This window comes from Telmatherina bonti (genome assembly GCF_933228915.1).
Source record: "Telmatherina bonti genome assembly, chromosome: 17".
Taxonomy (NCBI): domain Eukaryota; kingdom Metazoa; phylum Chordata; class Actinopteri; order Atheriniformes; family Telmatherinidae; genus Telmatherina; species Telmatherina bonti.
Genome location: NC_136615.1, coordinates 14,686,990 through 14,708,015, shown reverse-complemented (window position 1 = coordinate 14,708,015; position 21,026 = coordinate 14,686,990). Strand labels below are relative to the sequence as shown.

The window sequence follows — 21,026 nt, the reverse complement described above, 5'->3', positions numbered from 1 at the left end:
GATTTGATTAAAAGCGCTCATGTGAAGAACTAGAATCTGCTCGTGGGGTTTTCCTGATGAGAGAGCCAGTTGCAGCTTGGTCAGTTTTTCGTCTGACCTTCTGTAGCCTCAGATTATTGGAGGTCTGTATGATGACACAGAGCACCATTGAGCCCAAGAAGCCCCACCCATGAACCTTGACCTCTGATTCTGCACATGTGAGTGTGAGATGCCATCACTATGGCAACCGTTGTCTGCTCAGAAGCTTTTGCTAGATGTCCATGAATAGCCAGGCTGATCTTTTCTTGAGTCTGTTTGTGGGTGTGTAAAGACGACGGTTGTAGGAGGGTGTGAGCGGAAACGTGGATGCATCATGAGTGCACAGGGCTGTATCTGTCTGAGGACTGGCTGCATGTATTAGTCTGGAGCCTACTGGGTCAAAGGGATCTTTGTCTGAGTAAAAAAAAAAAGTCTCTGTCACCCATCTTTCCTCATGCTTCCTTTCCACAAGGCTCCTCTGTCACTAAGCAAATTTCCTAGACCTTGCTTCACCTGTACAGACTCAGATCCTGGATGGTTATTTAGACTCCCAACAACTCTCAAATAGAATATGTTCAGCTAAAGTTAGTGTGTTGGGTTTTTTCGGTAACACCTGGCGACAGATCAGCTTTTTAGGGATCTTTATAATCCCTGTGTGTATTTAAACTGTGTCTATGGGTCTCCACTTCTGGAAAATGACTGTAATAAGTTTCAGAATTGTAAAAATGACTGACCATGTTCTAATTGTGAATGTTTGCAATCCCCTTAGCATTTTCATAGATTTTTATTATCACATTTTAAATGTTTTGGCATAAAGTTAGCTCTAGGTTTCCATTGTACCGCTCAAACTTGTCATCACCTTTATGAGCTTTCACCGTTATTGTTGTAAATGCCCATGCAATATCTTGGATTACTTGGTATTTCCTTTTTTGAATAGTTTGGTCACTGCATGATGTATTTCGCACTTATAATTATGGCATTTAAAGTGATTCATATTACCTATCTGCTCCTGTCAGTGTGGAGTTTTACTGTCATTTATGTGACATTGGACTGTATATTTCCACTTTCCTTTTTTAACAAACCATTTATGAAGCTCTCATAAACAATGAAATGTTTTTTTAAGCTTAGAGACAAGTTTTCTTTTCTGTATACGGGATTTGTAGTTATGCAGATGTTCAGCGGTTTTACATGTATTTATTCCAGTGTAAGGTAATCAGATGATTTGGCACAGCATCATACAGATTCTCTTTTATCTTTAATGTGGTGACTGTATATACATTAAAGTGGCTTTTACAAGCTGGGGTTTAAAGTCAGACTGTGTTTACTGCATAGCCAATTAAAATGACTTTTTTTTTGTCCTCTCAGTGTGGGAATAGAACCTTTGGAGTAGTGTGATGCATTCAGACTTGACATTCAGAAGTATATAAAGTATATAATATATCATGACTTTAGGCTGTGCATATGATGTTTGTAAGTTGTTGATGCAAGCAGATAAAGTTCTGTGCAAATGTCTCCCTTCCTTTTTCATGGCTCCCATATCATAAGATTGAATGCCATCATTAGCCATTTTTATTCCTCAACACAGTTAGAACATTCTTCAACAAACTTTCTTCATAAATAGTCTTTTATTACAGTTCTCCAGGCTTCTGGAAGGACCTTTCAAAGCTCTTCTTTGGATGTTTCATTCTTTTCTCTGTTTAGATTATTCCACAGTGCTTTAGTCATGTTGAAATCCAGGCTTTGCGGAGGATATGTCACTCTGGCATATATCAGCCTTTACTCCCTGTTTCCGCTAGATAACAATAGCTTAAATTTCAGCAAGAAATTAGATGAATCTACTTAAGGTTTAAATTTTTAGGTCTGACATTTCTTTTAGCTTCCACTTCTTAGTTTCCTCAAATACACTAAACGGTGTTGACATATTTCACATTTTTGGCAAACAGCCTATTGGGAGCTACATGGTTGGGATCGAAATAGTATTTTATGTTTTTCAAACTGTTGTCTTTGGCTATTTTTATAGATTAAACTAAATGATAAGAATAAATGTTATTAAATAATGTTATTTTATAATATGACTTATATAACCTTTTTTTTTTTTTTTAAACAGGCTCCTCTCTTAGTTTGTTATTTGTAAACAGTACTGGTAGCACTGGTTTCTTTTTTCATGCTTAGTAGATTCACAAAAGAGTTGCTTAAAAATACAAAAAAAAGCACATTACTTGAAAAATACTGCAGTAAAAGGACTGGACTCAGAATGAGTGATAAGGCAGCAAATCTCCAAAGAAAACCTTTCAGATAGCCTGGAGAACTAATTTGTCCTTTAGAAGTGGCTCAAAACTTTTGTTTTGTTTTGTATTTATACCATAAAAAAAACACATATGAAACAATCTTTGGTAATATTAGTTGCTGTCATTTGCACAGTTTTTTTTTATCAGTTTAACCTCTGCGAAGGATGTGTATGACTAGCAAACATTTTAGCACAAGCACCACAGTAGCACCCCTGCATTGCTGTTTAAAAGGTCGGTTTGTTGTTTTTTATTTGATAGCCATCAGCTTGTGCTCACCCCACCCTGGTCCTCTCTAATTAGACACCTGTGGCAAGAAAAAGGACACAATATTGAGGCCAGAGCCAAGGACCAAATGTTATTGCCAGCCTGTGCCTACTAGCATACTGCCCAAGTTGTGGCAAACCGCAAGGGTAATTTTGAAGCATGTAATTCAAACATATTCAGTTTGTTTAAGTTTATTTAGGGCACAACAGCGTTCCTTAACACTGTGCGGGCAGACCATCTCTTATGGAATGCCAGCTGCATGCAAACCCATAGTAAAAGAGGAAGTATGTGGGATGAAAAGGGGTAAGAACTTTTAAAAAACATAATCATTAGAATTAAAATATCCCCAGTGTAAACCATGACAACATAAAATCATTTTACAACATTAGTATGTTTGGAAAACTTGACAATTTTTATGATACAGAAACAAATTAGAACTCCTTTGCACATGCACACAGACACTTTCTGAAGTGAGTCAGACATGGCAGTCTTTAACTTTGACAAGAAGATCATTTACAGAAGAAAGGATTTATGTTGTCATGTCTGCACCAGCAAGTCTGTTTTTGAGTTTTGCTCAAAGAACTTTTTTTTTTTTTTTTTTGTGGAGAGCTGTATAACCCAGCCCAAACCCCACAGTGCTCCTTTCTCCCTCTGTGGGATAATAGAGATGCCTTTCTGGGTGTTGGTGGATGTTGTGTTTCAATGCTGCACATCAGATCACTAACATAAAGCCTTCCCGATTCGTTTTGACTCACTTCAATGAAACTCACTGACCCAGCTCTTAAAGCACTCTTGGCTCTTTTTCCACACTCAACTCGCTCAACCCTTGACCCAGGACAGGGGTAGGTTAGGGGCCCAAGGGTGCCACACCATGTGGAGGGCAGGGGTGAGGTCAGGGATCCACAAGAAAAACTCACTCAGAGGAAGAGAAGGCAGACAGTCAGACGGATAGATGAATGGCGCGGCAACCCACCCCCTGTGCTTCTGTCTGCGGGCCGCTGTTCAAACCCAAAAAATAGTGTACATTCATACTCTGGCTTCCAAAATCTCTCCACTAAAATTCCCCATGGGGGCTTCAGGAGAGCATGATGGTTCACATTACCAAAGTGCTTCTACCACTGATGCCGATTTGTTTGTGTTAATTTCCTCAGCGACTGCCAGTGCGAACAGAAATGCACATCAGCACAGAAATCCAAAATGTTGAGACGCAGGATGATCTGCATTAGTCGTTAAGATGCCTGGCAGTTGTGTTTGTTTGTGTGCATGTATCAGGGGGAGGGGGTGGATTGTGAGGCAACAGGGGGGCAGGAAACCACGGCCATATGGTGAAGCAGCTCCAGAGCCCCATTTTCCATGAGCTTCTACCCCCAACATCAACCCCAAATACCTCACACACACTCCCACACATGCACACAAAGTTAATGTATAGGAAAATAAGCTCAAATAGCATGAAGGCTGAGGTTCTCCAGACTTCCTTTGATCTCCTCCACTCTGGTTTTATTCACAATAACAAAGAGAGTCTACATCGCAGCATGATGATTGACTTAAATCTATCATCTTTTGTTTATGTTTCCCTCTTTCTGATTTTTTTTCTATGCAGGGTGCCACTGGTCCCCATGGAAACCCAGGGCGACCTGGTCCCCCCGGACTCAAGGTAAACACTCTTAGTCTAACTCACCATCAAAATTTTTTATTAAAAGCCTTAAAACCATGTTTAATTTTTCTACATGACAGAGTTACAAAATAATGCATCTTCATCTGCTGCTAATTTAATAAAAGGTTTATGACTTTTTTCTTACTTTCAGTGTGAATGATAATCCTATGAGGACATTTTCAAGTTTGAGTATATCAGCTGGAATCCATAAAGAGTAACAAGAGCAGTGGATTTTTATGTCAGCAGAATGAGGGTCATCTAAGTTCGTAGCAGAACTACTAGGCCTGACCACATAGTTTGAGACACAGCAAACATTTCACTATCGAGTCCCATCAATATTGAAACTTTATTCAGTTTTTACTCAAATCTAAAACTCCATAAAATACATGTGTATGTTTATGTAATGTCAAAGACTAATTTGTAGCTCCTGTCAAAGTGTGAGTCGGCCTGTACATGCTTCCACTGCAACCTGAGCAGAGAGAGAAGAAAATGGCACGTTGACACCGGAGGGGGTCGAAGTGATTTATCAGAGCGTAAGGGAAAGACATTATGAGTCGGAAAGTGAGAACTCCAAATAAATCTGTCCAATTTTAACGTGTGAACAGGAGATGACCCTGTGCAAGACAAATTCTCGGCATCCCCCTTGTGATTGTCTGGACTGATGTATGCCTTTGCAAACACCCTTGACCTCTGACACTTGCGTTAGGAGCACAGACTTAGGAGCTAAACCTATATTTAAAGTTCATTATAAAAATGCCAGGTCACACTGACCAACCTGTGCACATATCTTGCAAGGACTGTGTTCATATGATCAATACATTGCCCATTCCCTTGTCCTGTTTTTTCAGTCTTTTTAATATCAGTCTATTTTTATGAATTATTAGATATTGTGTAATTAGGAACTGTATTAATACCCCTCAAGTATGCCTACAGTTAATATTCAGCTTCGCTGGAAGGTAGCTTGCCTACGCTACTAGTCAAAAGTTTAGTGTCCAAAGTGTCAAAGTGTGTCCAACCCTTTGACTGGTAGTGTAAACTAGCACAAACGCTGGACATAGGTTAGGAATATGTCATCTTCGATCAGTGAAAGCTGGCAGATAATTAGTTTTTCTTCTCCAGTGATGTTGACAGAGATTATCTGTGCTCTTTGCCAAAGACTTTTGTTTATATTGCTATGACTTCATGAATGTTTTTTGGTACAGTTACTAGCTGCCACACTTGGAACAGAAATAAAATTGTCAGTAGCATTTGGTGGCCCCTCTTGGTTTCAGGAAGAGTTAGATGGGAAGGAAGATTATGCCATAATATCCACTTAACAGCCACAAAATTAAAGCCATCTGTCAAATATTGTGTAGGCCCTCCTGTACCACCAAAATTGCTCTGACCCTTTAGGGTATGGATGTAGGACCTCATGGGTGTCCTGTGCTATCTGGAAACAGAACATTAGGCTCTGCAGAATATGTGTTGGGCCTCCATGGATCAAGTTTCTTCACCACATCCCACAGATTCTTAATCTGATCGGGTTCTTGGGGGCTTAGAGGTCGGGTCAACTTTGTTGTACGGCTGAATAGGTGCATTATGCATTGTCCTGCATTGGGAGGGACCTGTCATTAAGGAGTGCTTTTGCAGTTGATGGGGTGTGGATAGTCTGCAACACGTTTGTGTGTCAAAGCAGCTCCGAATTGGCAGGACCAAACATAATCCAGCAGAACATTGCACAGCAACAAGATAATCATTGCTGTTTACACCACTTGTCAATGTTGTAAATGATAAGTATACACATGGCTGCTGGTTAGCATTGCTTAGTATAAAGAATGGAAACAAAAGTAAACATTGTGACTCTGTCCAAAGAAACAATGAGTTAAAGTGTCAGGTATAGACAAACAGTAAGTAACACTACCAAATGATCATCAGTAAAGATCAGACAGATGTTTCAGCAACTTGGCCAGTAGTTGGCGGGCCGCTGCAGAACAGGCTCCCTCTACCTGGCAAGCGTGCTGAAAGGAAGATTATGTGTTTGATGTCTCAGGGCGTACCGCAATCTTTGCTCTTTCATCGTTAATAAATGAAACAGAGTTGTAAATGGCAGCGCACTGTTGGGAGAAAAAGGGAGTCAGCGCTCAGTGTAATTTCCGATCCATAGCTTTGATGTGCCAGAGTCTCATTATTGTTACCTGCTGACAATGAAGCACAGTGTGTGTGTGTGAGAGAGAGAAGGAGAGAGACCACATAGGCATTAAGCCTACTAAGAAACTATACATATTACTAGAATTAACAGTAATGGTTAGATTTATAGATACAGGCATTTGACATTTTTTCATGTTCCAAATAAAAAGTTTTAGACAGTGAAATAATTTTATAAATATAAATTTTACTTACGCTGTAAATTTAAATAGCTGTGTGTTGGGTAATCTTCATGCATACAAGGTTGTCCTTTGTGTTTTTCTTTCTCTCAGGGAAAAAAAGGAGATCCTGGCATGTCACCAGGGCCAGCACCTAAAGGGGAGAAGGTATTAAATTCCCTCTTTATTCATATCCCTCGTTATTTTCTAGTTCCATCATGTCTGGCTAACTACTACTGTAGCACAATTTGTGATTGTTTTTTTTGTGCAACCTAAAATCCATCCTTTCATTCCATTTGATTTTCTCGTATTGTGTTCCAGGGAGACTCAGGGATCATTGGTCTGGTTGGACTACCTGGCCAGGCAGGTCGAAAGGTAAAACTGACCATGTTGTCAGCCTGAATTGTTCTTAATTTACATTCTGCCCTGTATTATGAGTTATTTCACAGCTATTTTATTATAACTTTATAAATTTTGTGTGCTTGTATTGTGTAATTCTCATATCTTTCTCTCTGACTCGCTCAATCTTTCCTCCTTTATATTACATTTTGCCATTTTCTCTCATATCTTCACTGGCTCCTGTGCATCAAAGCCTTCGAACTGGTTGGAAAGATTTGACATGAAATGACAGGAAGTTTTTTTCAACAGGGGATCTGTGTGAGCAATGTGTCGTCACACAAAATGATCACCATGACAGCTGCTACTTAAGTCACACTTTGAGTGATTCATAGCTTTGAAGGGAAAAAAATGGTGCAGAGTTTTTGGTAGGCAACAGTTTAACAAGTACAAGCTGAGAGTAACTCCAATGGAAAGTCTGAGTAGTGTGTTTGTCATTGTTCACAACTGTGAGGATGCATTCCTGTGTGCTTGTGTGTGTGAGCAGGAAAAACAGACATCAAAACATAATTGCCATTTTCAATCAAACAAGCTTGTTCCCTCGTGGTGCTTTGGCAGTTACATGTGATGTGGAAAAATGCAGTGCAACTCAGCATATTTCTATAAAGTGAAAAAAAAAACTTAAAAGTTTTTGGTTGAACTGTTGTCAGAAATAAAATTGATATTTACATATGTGCTTCTATTAAGGGAATTGAAAATAGTTTTGTTTTTATCCCTTTTAACTTCTTTCTTTTTCATTTATTTTAATATCTCTTATGTGCTTGGAAGAGTTTAATGAGATTTTTAGGTATCCAGTTGGTTGCAGTTTGAAACTGTGCCAGTAGATGTCACTAAATCCTGCACACTACTTATGTAAACATGCAGCATGCATATTTACTCTTCAAATAGAGACACAAGATGAGCTTTAACAACAATTATTTCAAAATACATGAAAAGGTAAATATTTAAAACAGCACTACTGTTCTTTTAGTGGCTTTTCAAAGGATAATTCAGCATCTTCTTTGAAAGCAGGTCTCTTCTCTGAGCCCTCCAGCCAGTCCGATGTTGGTTCTTATCCTATCTCTTGCTCTGTCACTTTATCTTTTTCTTTTAATGCTTCCTCCATTAATGTTCTATTTCCTTGCTGAATCGGCCGGCCATTGTGTGTTTCCACAAAGGCCATTGTTTATATCCAGTAGCTTGTGTATGACATAGTGACACGAACACAAGGTGAAATTGTCAAGTCATGCTCTTAGCTGAAGTATAAAATTGTGAAATTTAGTGTTTCAACCTGGCATGCTGCAAAGCAATGATAACTCTAAATGGTACATGAACATTAAGTTTCAGAGAATGAAGATTCTGAACAGCACCAGGACTGTAATCAGCAAAATTGCATATTGCAGTCCTGAAGGTAGTTCTATTTATTTATTTATTTATTTATTTATTTATATAGAGGGTCAGGGGAAAGGTAGGGTTGTGTGTTTGGGTTGTGTTTGTGTGTGCGTAAGTTTAAAATTGTTTTTATGTTGTTAAGAACTTTATAATGCATCTGTGTAAAAAAATATTTATCAATACATTTTGATTTGATTTGATTTAAATCAATAGGTTGACATGAATTGATCTGGACTATTTCCCATCAGGTGTCAATAAAAGGTTACTTAACAGACCAGAAACATGAAACAATTAGATTGTGAGCCGTTGTGCTTTTGGTCGTGCGACAGACTGTCTTTTCCAAACAAACAGCAGCAAAGACAAACAGCCTCTGCTTACATTTTTTTTATCCATTACAGCTGGGGCATGCAGACATGTCAAACAAAGTGGAAGAATTGTTGAATAATTGAATATAGCAGGTAGTCGGTGTACATTTTAGCAGAGGTGTAAAGCACTCCTGTGTGTATTAGCTTTCTGTTCAGCGCCACAGTACCCTTCATGTATGTGTGTCTCAGACTCCAGCAAAGTTTCCACCTCAGGCTAAACATGTGGCTTTTGTTAGAAGCCGGCTTTTCTATGTGTAGTGTGTGTCAATGTCCATTTTAATGTCTCTGCCTCTTTCTTTCATATATCAGTCAGCCAGAATGGAAAAAAAATAAAATAAAAATAGTGGAAAATATTCACAGATTGCCTTCAAACTGCATGTAAGTGATTTGAAGGTATTTTAGAAAGTTAGCCAGTGATATGTGATGGCTGGTTTGCAACTCAAATGTACTAGAATTGTTTAAAATAAAGGTGAGATCACAGACAGTTCTTTATGGCCAGCAGCACTTTACCCGTCGAGACTCAGATGAGCTGTGGCGAGGCTCTGTAGATTGTCTTAATAAACCCCAGGGGCAAATTATAGCTCCTATTTATCAGAATGATGTCACAGCCTGTCACCATGGAAAGTTATTGCTATAGCAACTTCATCAACACACACATAGACTGACATCATCACAGCAGCCCTCAGGTACTGGTCAGAGACCACAGGCATGCTGACTGCAAAGTTGAATTAACTGCAAGGACTTAAAATCCTTGCCATGCAAAAAACACAAAGAAGAACAATACACAGTAACAAGCTGCAGTTCTTAGCTGTGCTTTACGGCGATGACTGAAGAAATGATGAATCTCCATCCTACATACAGTTCTTTGACAGATGTGTGAGTCAGTCTCCAAACTTTACTGGAATAGTGAGCGCTCAAACAGGCTTTGTTCTGTTCCTCAGGTGGAAAGTCCCAGACGTGTTCCTCCTGATGCAGGTCTCTCCACTGAGACACGGTGCAACACTGAGAAAAAAAATGACTTTTATAGCTACTTCATTCATAGGCCACCCTGAAATGCTCATGTGCCGCTTCTTCCTCTCTAGCTGTTTACTTGTCTCATTTGCTTGGATTTCTGTGGTTTAGGAAAACGGGACAACAGCAGCTTTTCCTGTGTTTTCCTCTGTATATTTCCCTTCTACCCTCTCTGATTTTCTTTCATATACACACCCAAATACGTACGCTTTTGTAGAGGCTTTAAATCACACTCTGCCTGATGTTTCAAGCGGGGATTCTGGAATTTGGCTGCTGGTTTTCCATGGAAAACTTTAATGGAGAAAGCAGTGGTGCTTTAAAAGCGTGATAGTAGAGTGTGATTTTACACTGTTGGTCAGGCCAAGCATGTTCCGCTCTGTACAACATTTGTTCTACTAAGCAGACCTTGAATGGCTTTTCAGTATGGCTGGTAGGGTCAGGGAGAGGGGACATACAGGGAGCCAAACTTCGACTGCAAGGCCACATTACAAGCCACACGTCTCACCTTACTGCTTCCGTCCCTCTATCTCTTCTCTCTCTGCTAGATGGCCTGTTTCTTCTCCATTTTTTCTGTCTTTGATTAGTCTGTAGTTTTTCCTCTTGAGGATGAAATTTATAATTTAGTAACTTTTAGCTTTGCTGATGTGAAGTCTTGATATAATACTTAAACATTATACTCAAAAGTCATATTTACACGTCAGTCTTCCTGTGTAATTCTTAGCCATAGATATATTTCATTTCTGCAACTATTTCCTTAAATCATTGCAGTTTTATTGATCTGCTCGCCCGATATAGAATGGCTTAGGTAAGATAGCAACTATCTGTAATCTTTAAATATTTTTGAAAAAAAAATAGACTTTTTAAAATTGTTTTAAATTTGGTATCATTCTTCTGGCATTAGGACCCTAAAAGAGGCAGTAGCTGCACACTCACCCTTAATGGTGTAATCATTGATGCAGCTCTGTGTTCATAAACTTTTGTCATAGACATGTCAATGAGCACAGTCATCAGCACACATAAGAGATGCACAAATGGTTTGATGTGAGAAATTTTTGGCAAAAGTTGTTAGAAAATTTGACAATAGTGGGCCGTTGTTTACATTGAGTGTAAATCTGCATGGTTATATGGATGATGGTTCTCAGGTTGAGTAGATTTATCTGCCCATTCATTTGGCTTTTCCAAACTTAATGGAGTCCATCATGATACGGTTAGCAATCTTCTAAAGAATGGATATTCCAGTAAGTTTGCCCTAAGATTAGAAAATCAGCATAAAAACAAAAGCAAAATGTCAACATATACAGACATGAGTTTCTGTGTTAAATGTTAAAGTTCATTACAGCACAATAAGAAAGAAACTGAATACAAATTTGGTGTTTTGAAGGGTTGCCAAACGAAAGTCTCTTTTCTGAAGAAAAAAAAAAAACATGGTCGAAGGACTTAGGTTTACAGAATTGCATGTAAACAAACCACAAGACTGAAAGAACAACGTCCCTTTGACAGATGGAACTAAACTAAAGCCATACAGAATGGACAGTACAAACCATAAATAAAAAGTGATGGTCTGGAGTTATTTGTAGCTACAAGACCCGTGCACCTTGCAGCAATTGAATACAAATAAGTATTTGTGTAAAATACACAATCCTATTCTTACTGCATACTGGTAGGCAAGCTTTTTGAACTGATGTTATACAGATGATTTTCTATTCTGATCAATTTCAAACTATAGCTCTCCTAAAAAGAGCGTTCTATAAGCACAAAATATGATGAAATATGATGAATAGTAATGTCTCTGCAGGAGTGAGACAGTTTATCATCTTTCATTTAATGCAAACCAGGTTTTTACGTAACATTAATCTTTCTGAGGTTCTCCAATGTTCCAAATCAAACTCTACTCATTTAGCTATAGTCAAACTAATAACTCGCCCTAATCATCATCATCATCATCATCATCATCATCATCATCATCATCATCATCATCATTTGTCATTATGAGAGAACTCAGATCAACCATCTTTTCTTTGCATTTGCCACAATTACTACTACACTGTGTTGCACTGTGTTCCACCAGGTTGGATTTAATAAGGATACTGACTGCAAGCAAGCATGCGGTTGAAATTACGGCTCAGTTGGGACAAGGAACATCTTTTTTTCCGCAGGGTTTTGTTCATTTAGTTGTAGGCAGTTGTTTGTTTCGTCTCTTCCTCCCAGACATCCAAGGGAAGGGTTTATGTTCTACTGTACATGCAACATGTGCGTGGAGCCAGATGATTACTGAGGAATTGTCTGGCTGCGTGCTGTACGGTGATTTTAGAGTGCAAGAGGTGGAAGGATGAAGGTATAGATTAGTAAAATGTATTTATGCTATCAGAATGCAGTCAACTGGAGACAGACAATGGAAAGAAAATAGGTGTGTTGCTGTTAACATATATTAGTATATGTATACTGTATGTGCACAGAGAAGAGGGATGTATCATGTGTAGACACAATGTGCCTTTTATGTTATTGTTGCCAAATGCGCTTAGCACTGCTTGGGGTGCTCCTGGGCTTAGTGGTGGAAGAGGGATGGTGCTTATAGGTTGCTACTGGGGAGCTGTTGTAAATGAAAAGCATTCTGGTGGGTTTATCTGATTGAACACACATGCTTGTTAAACAAGTGGCATTGTAAACACATGCAGACTGGTGGGAATGGCTGCTCTCATTAGTAAAGTCAAAATGAGGGAGATAAGGAAATGAGATGGCCCTGCTGAGGTTGAGAGGCTACAGTTAATACCCAGAACAGACAGCATATGTGCATGTATGTGATTGTGTGTGGCTAGCTAAGCTCGCAGTACAGCTTGAGAACGTAAGAATCTGCACATGTTTGTACTATAAGTAATCTATATTATAAAAGGGAGTAAATGCATGTAATGTATAGTATACATGTATGTAAGTGTGTGAATGTGGGCACATGTACAAAGACATGCATGGGATAAAGGGGAGCGAAAGTAAATTTTGAAGAAAAAAAAAAGATAGAGATGCAAATAAACTGACATTCAGACGCGTGCAGACAAGTGGCACACAAACTTAAACATATAATCAAAATACATTATTCCCAATGACTGCTTTCCTTTTACTTCAGATTAAAATGGATTAAGATGTTTTCAAGTGTGTCGTCCTTGCTCTTTTCATATTTCTGCTTGCCGGTGAGGTTTTCCACAAACACACACTCCTTCCTGCTTGCGTTCCAGTGTTGTGGTTACATTTTTCTCAGCACCTGCAAACATCTCCAGGTTGTTTTTATGTGCATTACTCACCCAGCTCCAAGCGTCTTCTCCCAGTGATTTTTTTAATGATGTGCATCAGATGATATAAACTAATAGTGGTGCTCAGACATTGTCAAACTGCATTGCTGTTTTAGATACACAGGGAAGTCTGGTTAAGTTAGCAAATAAAAGAGTAAAAAGAGAGTAAATTACATTTCAACTATACAGTTGTGATAGATAACGATTGACTGTTTTTGTACTTATTACAAGGCAGTTTAATGCTAAAGATAGGATGAAAGGATCATAGGAAGTATTAAACCAGTGAGAGTGATCATGTAGTACGTTGCTGCATCCTCTTCTGCTGCAGTCAGATGGTTTACAGGAACTCTGGGAGTCTTGGCTTGGTCATATTGCACTGTGGTTCAGGAAAACAGGACAACGGGAGTCTATCCTCTCTTGGCCCATGTGTTTTTACTTTGTTTTTTCTTTTTTTCTTTCTTTTTCTCTTGCTGTTTCACTTTACCAAGCTGTGGTCTGGGATGGTATATCTTACCACCTTTGATTTAGTTTCTCTCTGCTCTTTGTTGGGGGTTTGTGTTGCTGGAGTCAGCAAAACTGTTGGAGAGCACTGTCAGGTTCTCTCTAGTGATACAGTCTGGATTGCATGCAGTGGGAGGGAACTGCTATCTGACTCAAACAGGAAGGCATTTATATACTCAACATGCCATGATCCTGGCACCGTAACTGTGTGAACACAGCCAGTGGAAAGTCTGATCCTTTGACAGAGGGGCAGATTGATTTCGTGCATATGGCACTGAATTTATCTGTGTGTGCTATTAACTTTAACATGCAGATTTGACTTTGCAAATTTGAAACCCCCACTCTCAGAGAATGTGAGGATTTCCCTCAGTGATTTCTTTGTATGCTTTATTCTTTTTCCCTGTTCAGTGATTCTTTTATTTATCATGTCTGATGTTGTTTCTGTAGGGACAGAAAGGTTACCCCGGCCCACCTGGACTCCCTGGGGAGCCTGTAAGTATCACAGTCCAGTTCATACATAATTCTAAGCTGCCTTCTCTTGTTTTTGTTGTTCTTTTCATGGCCCATTTACATTACACTTCAAGCAGTCTACATCTTTTACATTTTACAACTCATACAGTTAGTGTTACTCCTCAATGTTGAACAGTCTCTTTGACTCTGATGAAAAATGATTCCATGCAACTTATCCCTTCCTCTTAGACACTTCCCTGTTCTGGCTGCACATCACATTCCATTTTTGCTGATCATCTGCTTTCATCAGTGTCTTTGAAATGTTTTTTGCTCTTTTGTCACTCGTCTTACTGATGGCTTACCCCTCACTCTCATCTCATTCTCTATATCCTCAATCACTGTCTGCTCTAAGATTGTTCAACCTCTAGGTCTGTGCGTATGTGTGTGTTCATCAAGCATGCCTGCAGGGCAGACAGATCAGATTAGTATGTTGTGAATTACTGGTGAGGACAGACATCTGGCAATAGCACCGTGCTACAGTGATGCTCTCCAGGATATCAGCAAGTGATGCCAAAGGGAAAGAGACAGAAAATAGAGAGAAGAAAAACAGGAACAAGCCAACTAGGCCAACAGTGACACACTCATGACTGCTGTACTGGAACTTTGCAGAAACTTTCCCACTGTCTTTGTGTCTCCAAACCTAATGTTGCCACTAGTCACGTGTTTACTTTAATCTCTTGCAAGGTAAACTTAAGCTGTATAATTTTAAAGGAAATCCCTTTTCTCAACATCTTTCTTAAAATGAGGAAATCAGTGTGATGAGCTCTTTTATTCACTGCTAAGGGGGAGGAGACACCATGCTATTTAGTTCAGCCCATTATTACAGAATGGACCATTCAGCCTTGTGTCCAGAGCTATCAGGTTGGGTTGTATTACTGTTTGTGTTCAGGAAAACACTTAGTCATCAAAAAAGAGTTGAACATTTATTCCAACTCTTTTGAGTAGGTTTGAGTAGGATACTTGCATTGCATTCATTCAAGAAGAGATATCACATCAGCTTCATTGTGTCACTGAATCGTCATCAGTATGTTCCCCTGTTGTTTATCATGGGAATTTTTCTGTTTCACCACTGTTTCCAACCTCAAACGCCCCCCTGTTTCCCACATTATGATCACAGCTTTAGTCTTAAGTCTGAATAACCATAACACCAGTGACTGAGTAATAAGCACAACTGTTTGGCATTAGGGATTCTCCAGCTATTGGGAGCAATGGCCAGCTGGTGTGACTCTGTTACTGTAATACACCATTGCCTGAGTTGAGACCTCCTCCTTATTGCTGGTGTGTTGAAGGTCCAAAGCATATTTAGCCAAATTCTTGTCTGGTTTTAACTAGCAGCAGTATTTACTAAATTTATTCAGGGAAATGGTGACTTGTGCACATGGCTGAACTTCCACAGCATGTCAAAGGAAGTTATACATAGAAGCTTGCTCACAATAAAATCTGAACACAAACTGCTTATGTTTGTTGTTTTCAGACTGCTACACATTCATCCATAAACACCTAATCAGCAATGAAACTTTCCATTCAGACCCTATTTGGAAAGTGTTGAAAAAAATGGGTAGAAGTTTTTTGTTTTTGTTTTATATGCAATTCCACAAGACATTATAATACATTTATAAATGCAGCGTATATTATTCATAACGCATGGAAGTGCATCAAATAAAATATAATCATGAAGTCAAAGTGATGAAAGTTTTTCATGTCTGTAAACTTTGTTTTAAGTTTTCATCTACAGTTAGAAGCATTTGAGAGTTTTATAAAGTCTCATACCTGGCTAAAATGTACTTACATTTCATTTTAATAAAATGCGATGCATTCTTATACATGAAATTACCCAGCTGTGTGCTGTGATTGAATGAAGTTCCTAATGCATAGGCTTTATCTATATTGAGCACATACAATGCAAATTTCCATCTCATCAAATGGAGATCAAATAGCAAAACAGATGAGCTTAGATCTAACTTTATTGCACATGGATACAAGTTTTGACAAAAACAACAAGGATGAATAGAGTGAGCCTTAAATTAGATGTTGATTTTAACATAATTTATGGGGCTTATAAAGTAGTTCTGCAAGGTGAGTTTTAAAGTTTTCCCAATTACTGGTTCAGTACAACCTGAGGTTTTAAAGTGGATTGCGGTCTGAAATGTCTGAGTTTTCATGGTACATAGTAAAACTTTGTGAGTAGAAACATCAACAAAAATGGGCCTAATAACAAATCAAATTTACAGTGGGAAAGAGCCTACAATGCCAATGGTGGCACACCAGATAACATCTTGTACTCTCACGTCCACTTTGATGCTAAAGCTGATCATATCATCATCATTACGTCAGCACTTTTTGTTCAGTCTCTGAGACCATTCACTACAATGCAGTGTAGCTTGACTGTGTTTGTGTTCCTGCTTTGTTCCCCATCCCATCCGCCTTTAGTTTTCTTTCTCACCCTCTCACCTCTGTCTTCCCTTTAGGGAGAACAAGGTCCAGTCGGAAGCCCAGGTGCCAAAGGTTATCCTGGCAGGCAGGTGCAGTAAATCCTCTGCTGTGACTGGTACAATTGTGGTCAGGGCCATAGTAAGAGAGAAGGGCCAAGCGGAATTATGTCATGCTGAGCAGATTACATAGAAAGAATCCCAGCATTATAACTGAATACAGGACATAGAATAAAATAACAACAATAGTAATGTGGTTCAGCATGGCAAGCTACAACCTATTTACCTCCATACTCCCATGAAGCCATATGTACATATACGAGTTTGAAAATTTTACATCACTAGGTTATGATTTATCTTCATGTGCTTTCATTCTTGGTTTTTTTTTTTTTTTAATGTATTATATGCCTTAAATAAATTCAGTTCTGTCTGCCTGTTGATATGTTTTATTGCTATAAAGTGTAGATTTTGGCTTACTATACTTAATTCCCCTCAGGTTAACTTCAGGAAAAATTTAAAAAAAAAAGTTAAAATAAAGTTCCTCTCTTTGTGTTTCAGGGTTTACCAGGGCCTATAGGGCCAATTGGGCCTAAAGGCATTCGGGTAAGAAGACTGCTTCATTTCTGCTCTGTTTCGGTTTTATCTGATAAAATGACTAACATTGATGCTTTGGCAGGATCAGTGTATAGGCTTATTGGCAAGGCTGTCAGCCTGGTGGCTTACTGACACGTCTTACTTCACAATATTTGTCAACGAGAGCTGTAAATCTCAGTTAAAACCCAATAGAGAGTTGTCTAATGAAGGGCCACACACTACTAGTCTTATATGCTCTAAACTTGTTGCTGCATGAAAGCATGCATGTATGCCTCAGTACAACAACATCCAAAAGCATGCATGAAAGCATGGGTGTATTTCAGTGCGCCAGCTTCCACCCCCACACACAGAAATCCATTTACACACGCAGACACACATCCAATGTGCACTACTATTATTAGTATGCAATTTGTAATTTAGAGTGCCTTCACTTGTAGTGTAAACACTGTGTTACTTAGTGAAAGATGTGGTGTTGATAAGCCTCTACACAAAAACACACACCCTTTAGGTACGCAAAAAGAAACTCTTGAGTCTTGGTTACAAACTGATTTTTATGTTGCGTTCCAATAAAGCTCCTTTATCAGCTCTCCTTGGCTGTTCCAAAGTCTACCCTGCCCCAGAAGGCTGGAATTTCCTGTTTAAGCTCCATATGAGGCCCTGCTGTCTTAAGGAGGCATTTCTAGTCCCCTCTCTCCCTCTCACTGAGCCACCTTTCCATATTTCCTGCCTCTCATTTGCAGCACATTCTATATTGTGTAAATGTATACTTGCTCAACTTATGCTTGTCTTTAACTCGCATCTCACCTGTTCCTCCAGAGTTCAACTGTGGTGTTTGTGCTTGTTTTCCTCTGTGTGTGTCTCCACTGCACTGACAGCCCAGTGTGTCGCCCTGGTTATCGTCAGAGATCCCTGGCGTGAGGGTATGTGCCCTTGGACTACATCGTGGAAGCCAGCACCATGCAGTCCATGGGCATATACACTTGCCTCATGGCTTGGTTCTTCATGGAAGCCCACCCTATCCATGCTGGACCGTCGGCCCCTGAAACCCAACATTAGAGCCAACAGAAGTTGATCCTTGTCTTGCTGCTTGTGCTGCATCTGAATGCTCACAACTGTGTTCCTACTCTCTCTTCTCTTCTCCTGTAGGGTTTCATTGGAATTCCAGGCCTTTTTGGCCTGCCTGGGCCTGATGGCGAAAGAGTGAGTTCTTCTCAAATGTGTTCTCTCTCAAGCACCATCAATAATAGCAAAAACATCCACTGACCAGCTAATATCCCTATGAAGTGACAACCATGCCTCCTCTGCCAATTTCATTCAGCTGTCTCATAGTTGTTATGAAGCAAGAAATAGTCCCCAGCTGCCAGAGATGTGGCTGGATTAAGCTGTGTGGGAGTGTTGATGACTCATATGATAAAAGCCCCCTCGTAGAGCCTTTAAACTTCTTGAACTTGAGGCCCCCTCCTTCCGTGCACCCTTTAGAAGACAGAGCGATTAGCCTACTTATAACATGCTCCGAGGGGTTGCGTCAGAGCGGGGCAGGCTGTAATCAGGACCCCTCATTGCCAGCCAGCAAATTGGGTCATAAAACCAACGGTGTCTGCTTCTTTACCCTCAAGAGAAACGTGTGTTTATTTAACATATATGTGTACAAAAGCCCTCATGACAGGCTGTAAAGATGTTAGATGTTAGGCTGCAGTCAGTTGTTCCTCATGTCTGTCGAAGCAGCGAATAAAAGAGGCACACCTACTGCTTTTTAAAACAATTGTATGTTTTGTGCTTAAATCAGAGTTGTCCAAGACTGTTTTGGTTGTCTATATAGTTTTTATGTAATGTCTGACTTTCTCTTTCTTTTTTGTTTGTCTGTCTACTTTGACCCCTTTCTTTTATCTTCTCCTCCTTTTCTGCCCCAACGCTGCCGTCTTCTGTTTTAAACTCTCAGGGCATTCCCGGTGAACCAGGGAAGAGGGGCAAGATGGGTAGGCCGGTAAAGTTTTGTCTCAACATACTTTACAGATAATTATGATTAAGTATGATTACTTGTGCCATTGTGAATGACTTTTGAGTTGTGAAAGTATGTCTAAATGTGTGACCAAACATACTTTAGATTCTTATTCTAGGGTGTTTACCAAAAGACAAAGGGCAACTGTGCACCCAATTTCTCCAGCTGAAAGCTGGCTCAAGTGATAAATTTTTGCATCAGCATCAGGCTGATGCAGAACCTCCATCCTTCCTTACACCATTGTTTTTCCCAAAGCCTCACATTCTTCTTTAGAGAATTATAGCTGCATGTGGCAAAACGGACTGTAACTTTAATTTCTCCAGTCAGACAGTCAACCTTAGACAACTTTTTTTGCACAATTTATTCATAACAACAAAACGTGTTATATGGATATATTTCATTGCATGAAAGCATAAAAACATGGTACCTGTATCTTTAAATAAGTGGGAGACAGTTTCCAACCTACAATGGTCTATTTGAGGGGAAATGGTAGACAAAGAGTGTTGATGTTTTTGTTGCAGAATACCTTAATTTGTTGAGATACTTGATGAAAATGTTTTTCACAGTACTCATTGCTCAGTGTTAAGCTTTGATGATCATGATCCAAAATGCTAACAAGAAGCATGAATGAACAGCATGTTCAGCAGCTGCGCTGAACAGTCCTTATTATTTTAAAACTTTGTTTCACTCTTTCAAAAAGAGCTTTTTTTTGTTGTTACTGTAAAGCTAGTTTGCACTTCAGATAATCTACATATTTCTGAGACTGACTTCATGTGGCAGTAAAAGGTTATAAAACATGGAAATGTGTTTATGAAGTACTGGTACGGAATGGTGACAGAGTGCTCGGCCTCTGCGTTGTAAATTTCAGCTTTACCCTGCTTGTGTGGGACAGGATAATTTCACCTTTGTAGAATTTTATGACCAACACATATTTCTAGGTGTAAAACTGATTTTTTTTATAGCATTTCTGATACTAATAATGGGTATTATTAATGACATAAACATGGTTTAGCTGTCCTGAGAAATGGGGCCTTAACTAGTATTACTAGTAACAATTGCTCCTGTTTTGTGTCAAAATAGTTAATATAGAAAAGCTTTGTGAACATAACCCTCATGGGACTTTGATTGTCTGCTCCCATGATTTTCTGGAAAAAATTTACCTTATTCTGCTAAATTTGTCATTTTTGAAATTATGCAATGAAGTAAATGTTAAAATTTTACAGCTCAACAAGCAGAATTCCATTGTATGAAAAGTGTATGAAGGCACCCTAGAGTGAATATTAAAGTGTTTTGTTTTGTTGTGTTTTCCTTAGAAAAATTCAACTTTCTTCATATCTGTTTGTCTGTATAGTTTGTCTTTATATTTAATGAGATACTGGTAAACGCTTTGGAAAAAGCACCCAACACTGCTCTGCTCATGTTTTTGATTCACAAGGTTGATGCAGGTTTTTCCCCAATGGTGCTTTTGTGATACTTTTACTTCTATGCAGTAAACTTGATATTATAGTTTTTAGTAGTTGAGATCTAAAACTCTAAAGCTAATTAGTGTACAGCCTCATGTGTTTCTTATACCGAAAAATGAGTCACGCATTTGAAGCAGTCATTATGTTATAAAGGCAAATCTAAAAAATGTTACGATGGCCCCTGGTCGTCCCTGTGAATTTACATCTAGCCAATTTTCATATAAAATTTCTTTGTTTGAGCTACATGAGGAGCTTCCAGTGCAAACACCTCCACTTGTGAAAATTTATAGGGTTTGCATTTACGTCATTGTTTGAGTCCGTTCAGTATTTCCATGGCTGTTGGAAGGGTTAACTGCAGCTTGAATACAGTGGTGTCCCAGCAGTTGCATGTCAGGGTTTTTGGATGCAACAGAAAAGAGCTTTTTGTTGGAGTAAAGGGCTTTTGGTCCCCCCCCCCCAGCATGGAGCCAAGCCATTAGGAGGAAACCAGTTGTTCTGTTGTGTGTGTCTCATAGTGTTCAAAGTCAGTTTGAAAGGGTG

The 21,026-nt window shown here is 39.1% G+C and overlaps 1 protein-coding gene across 1 annotated transcript in view; it reads left to right on the top strand.

Annotated features, from left to right (window-relative positions):
* Positions 1 to 21,026, top strand: part of col27a1a (collagen, type XXVII, alpha 1a) — a 68,110-nt gene that overhangs the window by 16,532 nt on the left and 30,552 nt on the right. The window contains exons 5-12 of the mRNA XM_079256553.1: positions 4,171 to 4,224; positions 6,681 to 6,734; positions 6,888 to 6,941; positions 13,939 to 13,983; positions 16,470 to 16,523; positions 16,989 to 17,033; positions 18,171 to 18,224; positions 18,964 to 19,008. Of these exons, the coding sequence (XP_079112679.1) occupies positions 4,171 to 4,224; positions 6,681 to 6,734; positions 6,888 to 6,941; positions 13,939 to 13,983; positions 16,470 to 16,523; positions 16,989 to 17,033; positions 18,171 to 18,224; positions 18,964 to 19,008 (405 nt within the window). The remainder of the gene's footprint in view (positions 1 to 4,170; positions 4,225 to 6,680; positions 6,735 to 6,887; positions 6,942 to 13,938; positions 13,984 to 16,469; positions 16,524 to 16,988; positions 17,034 to 18,170; positions 18,225 to 18,963; positions 19,009 to 21,026) is intronic.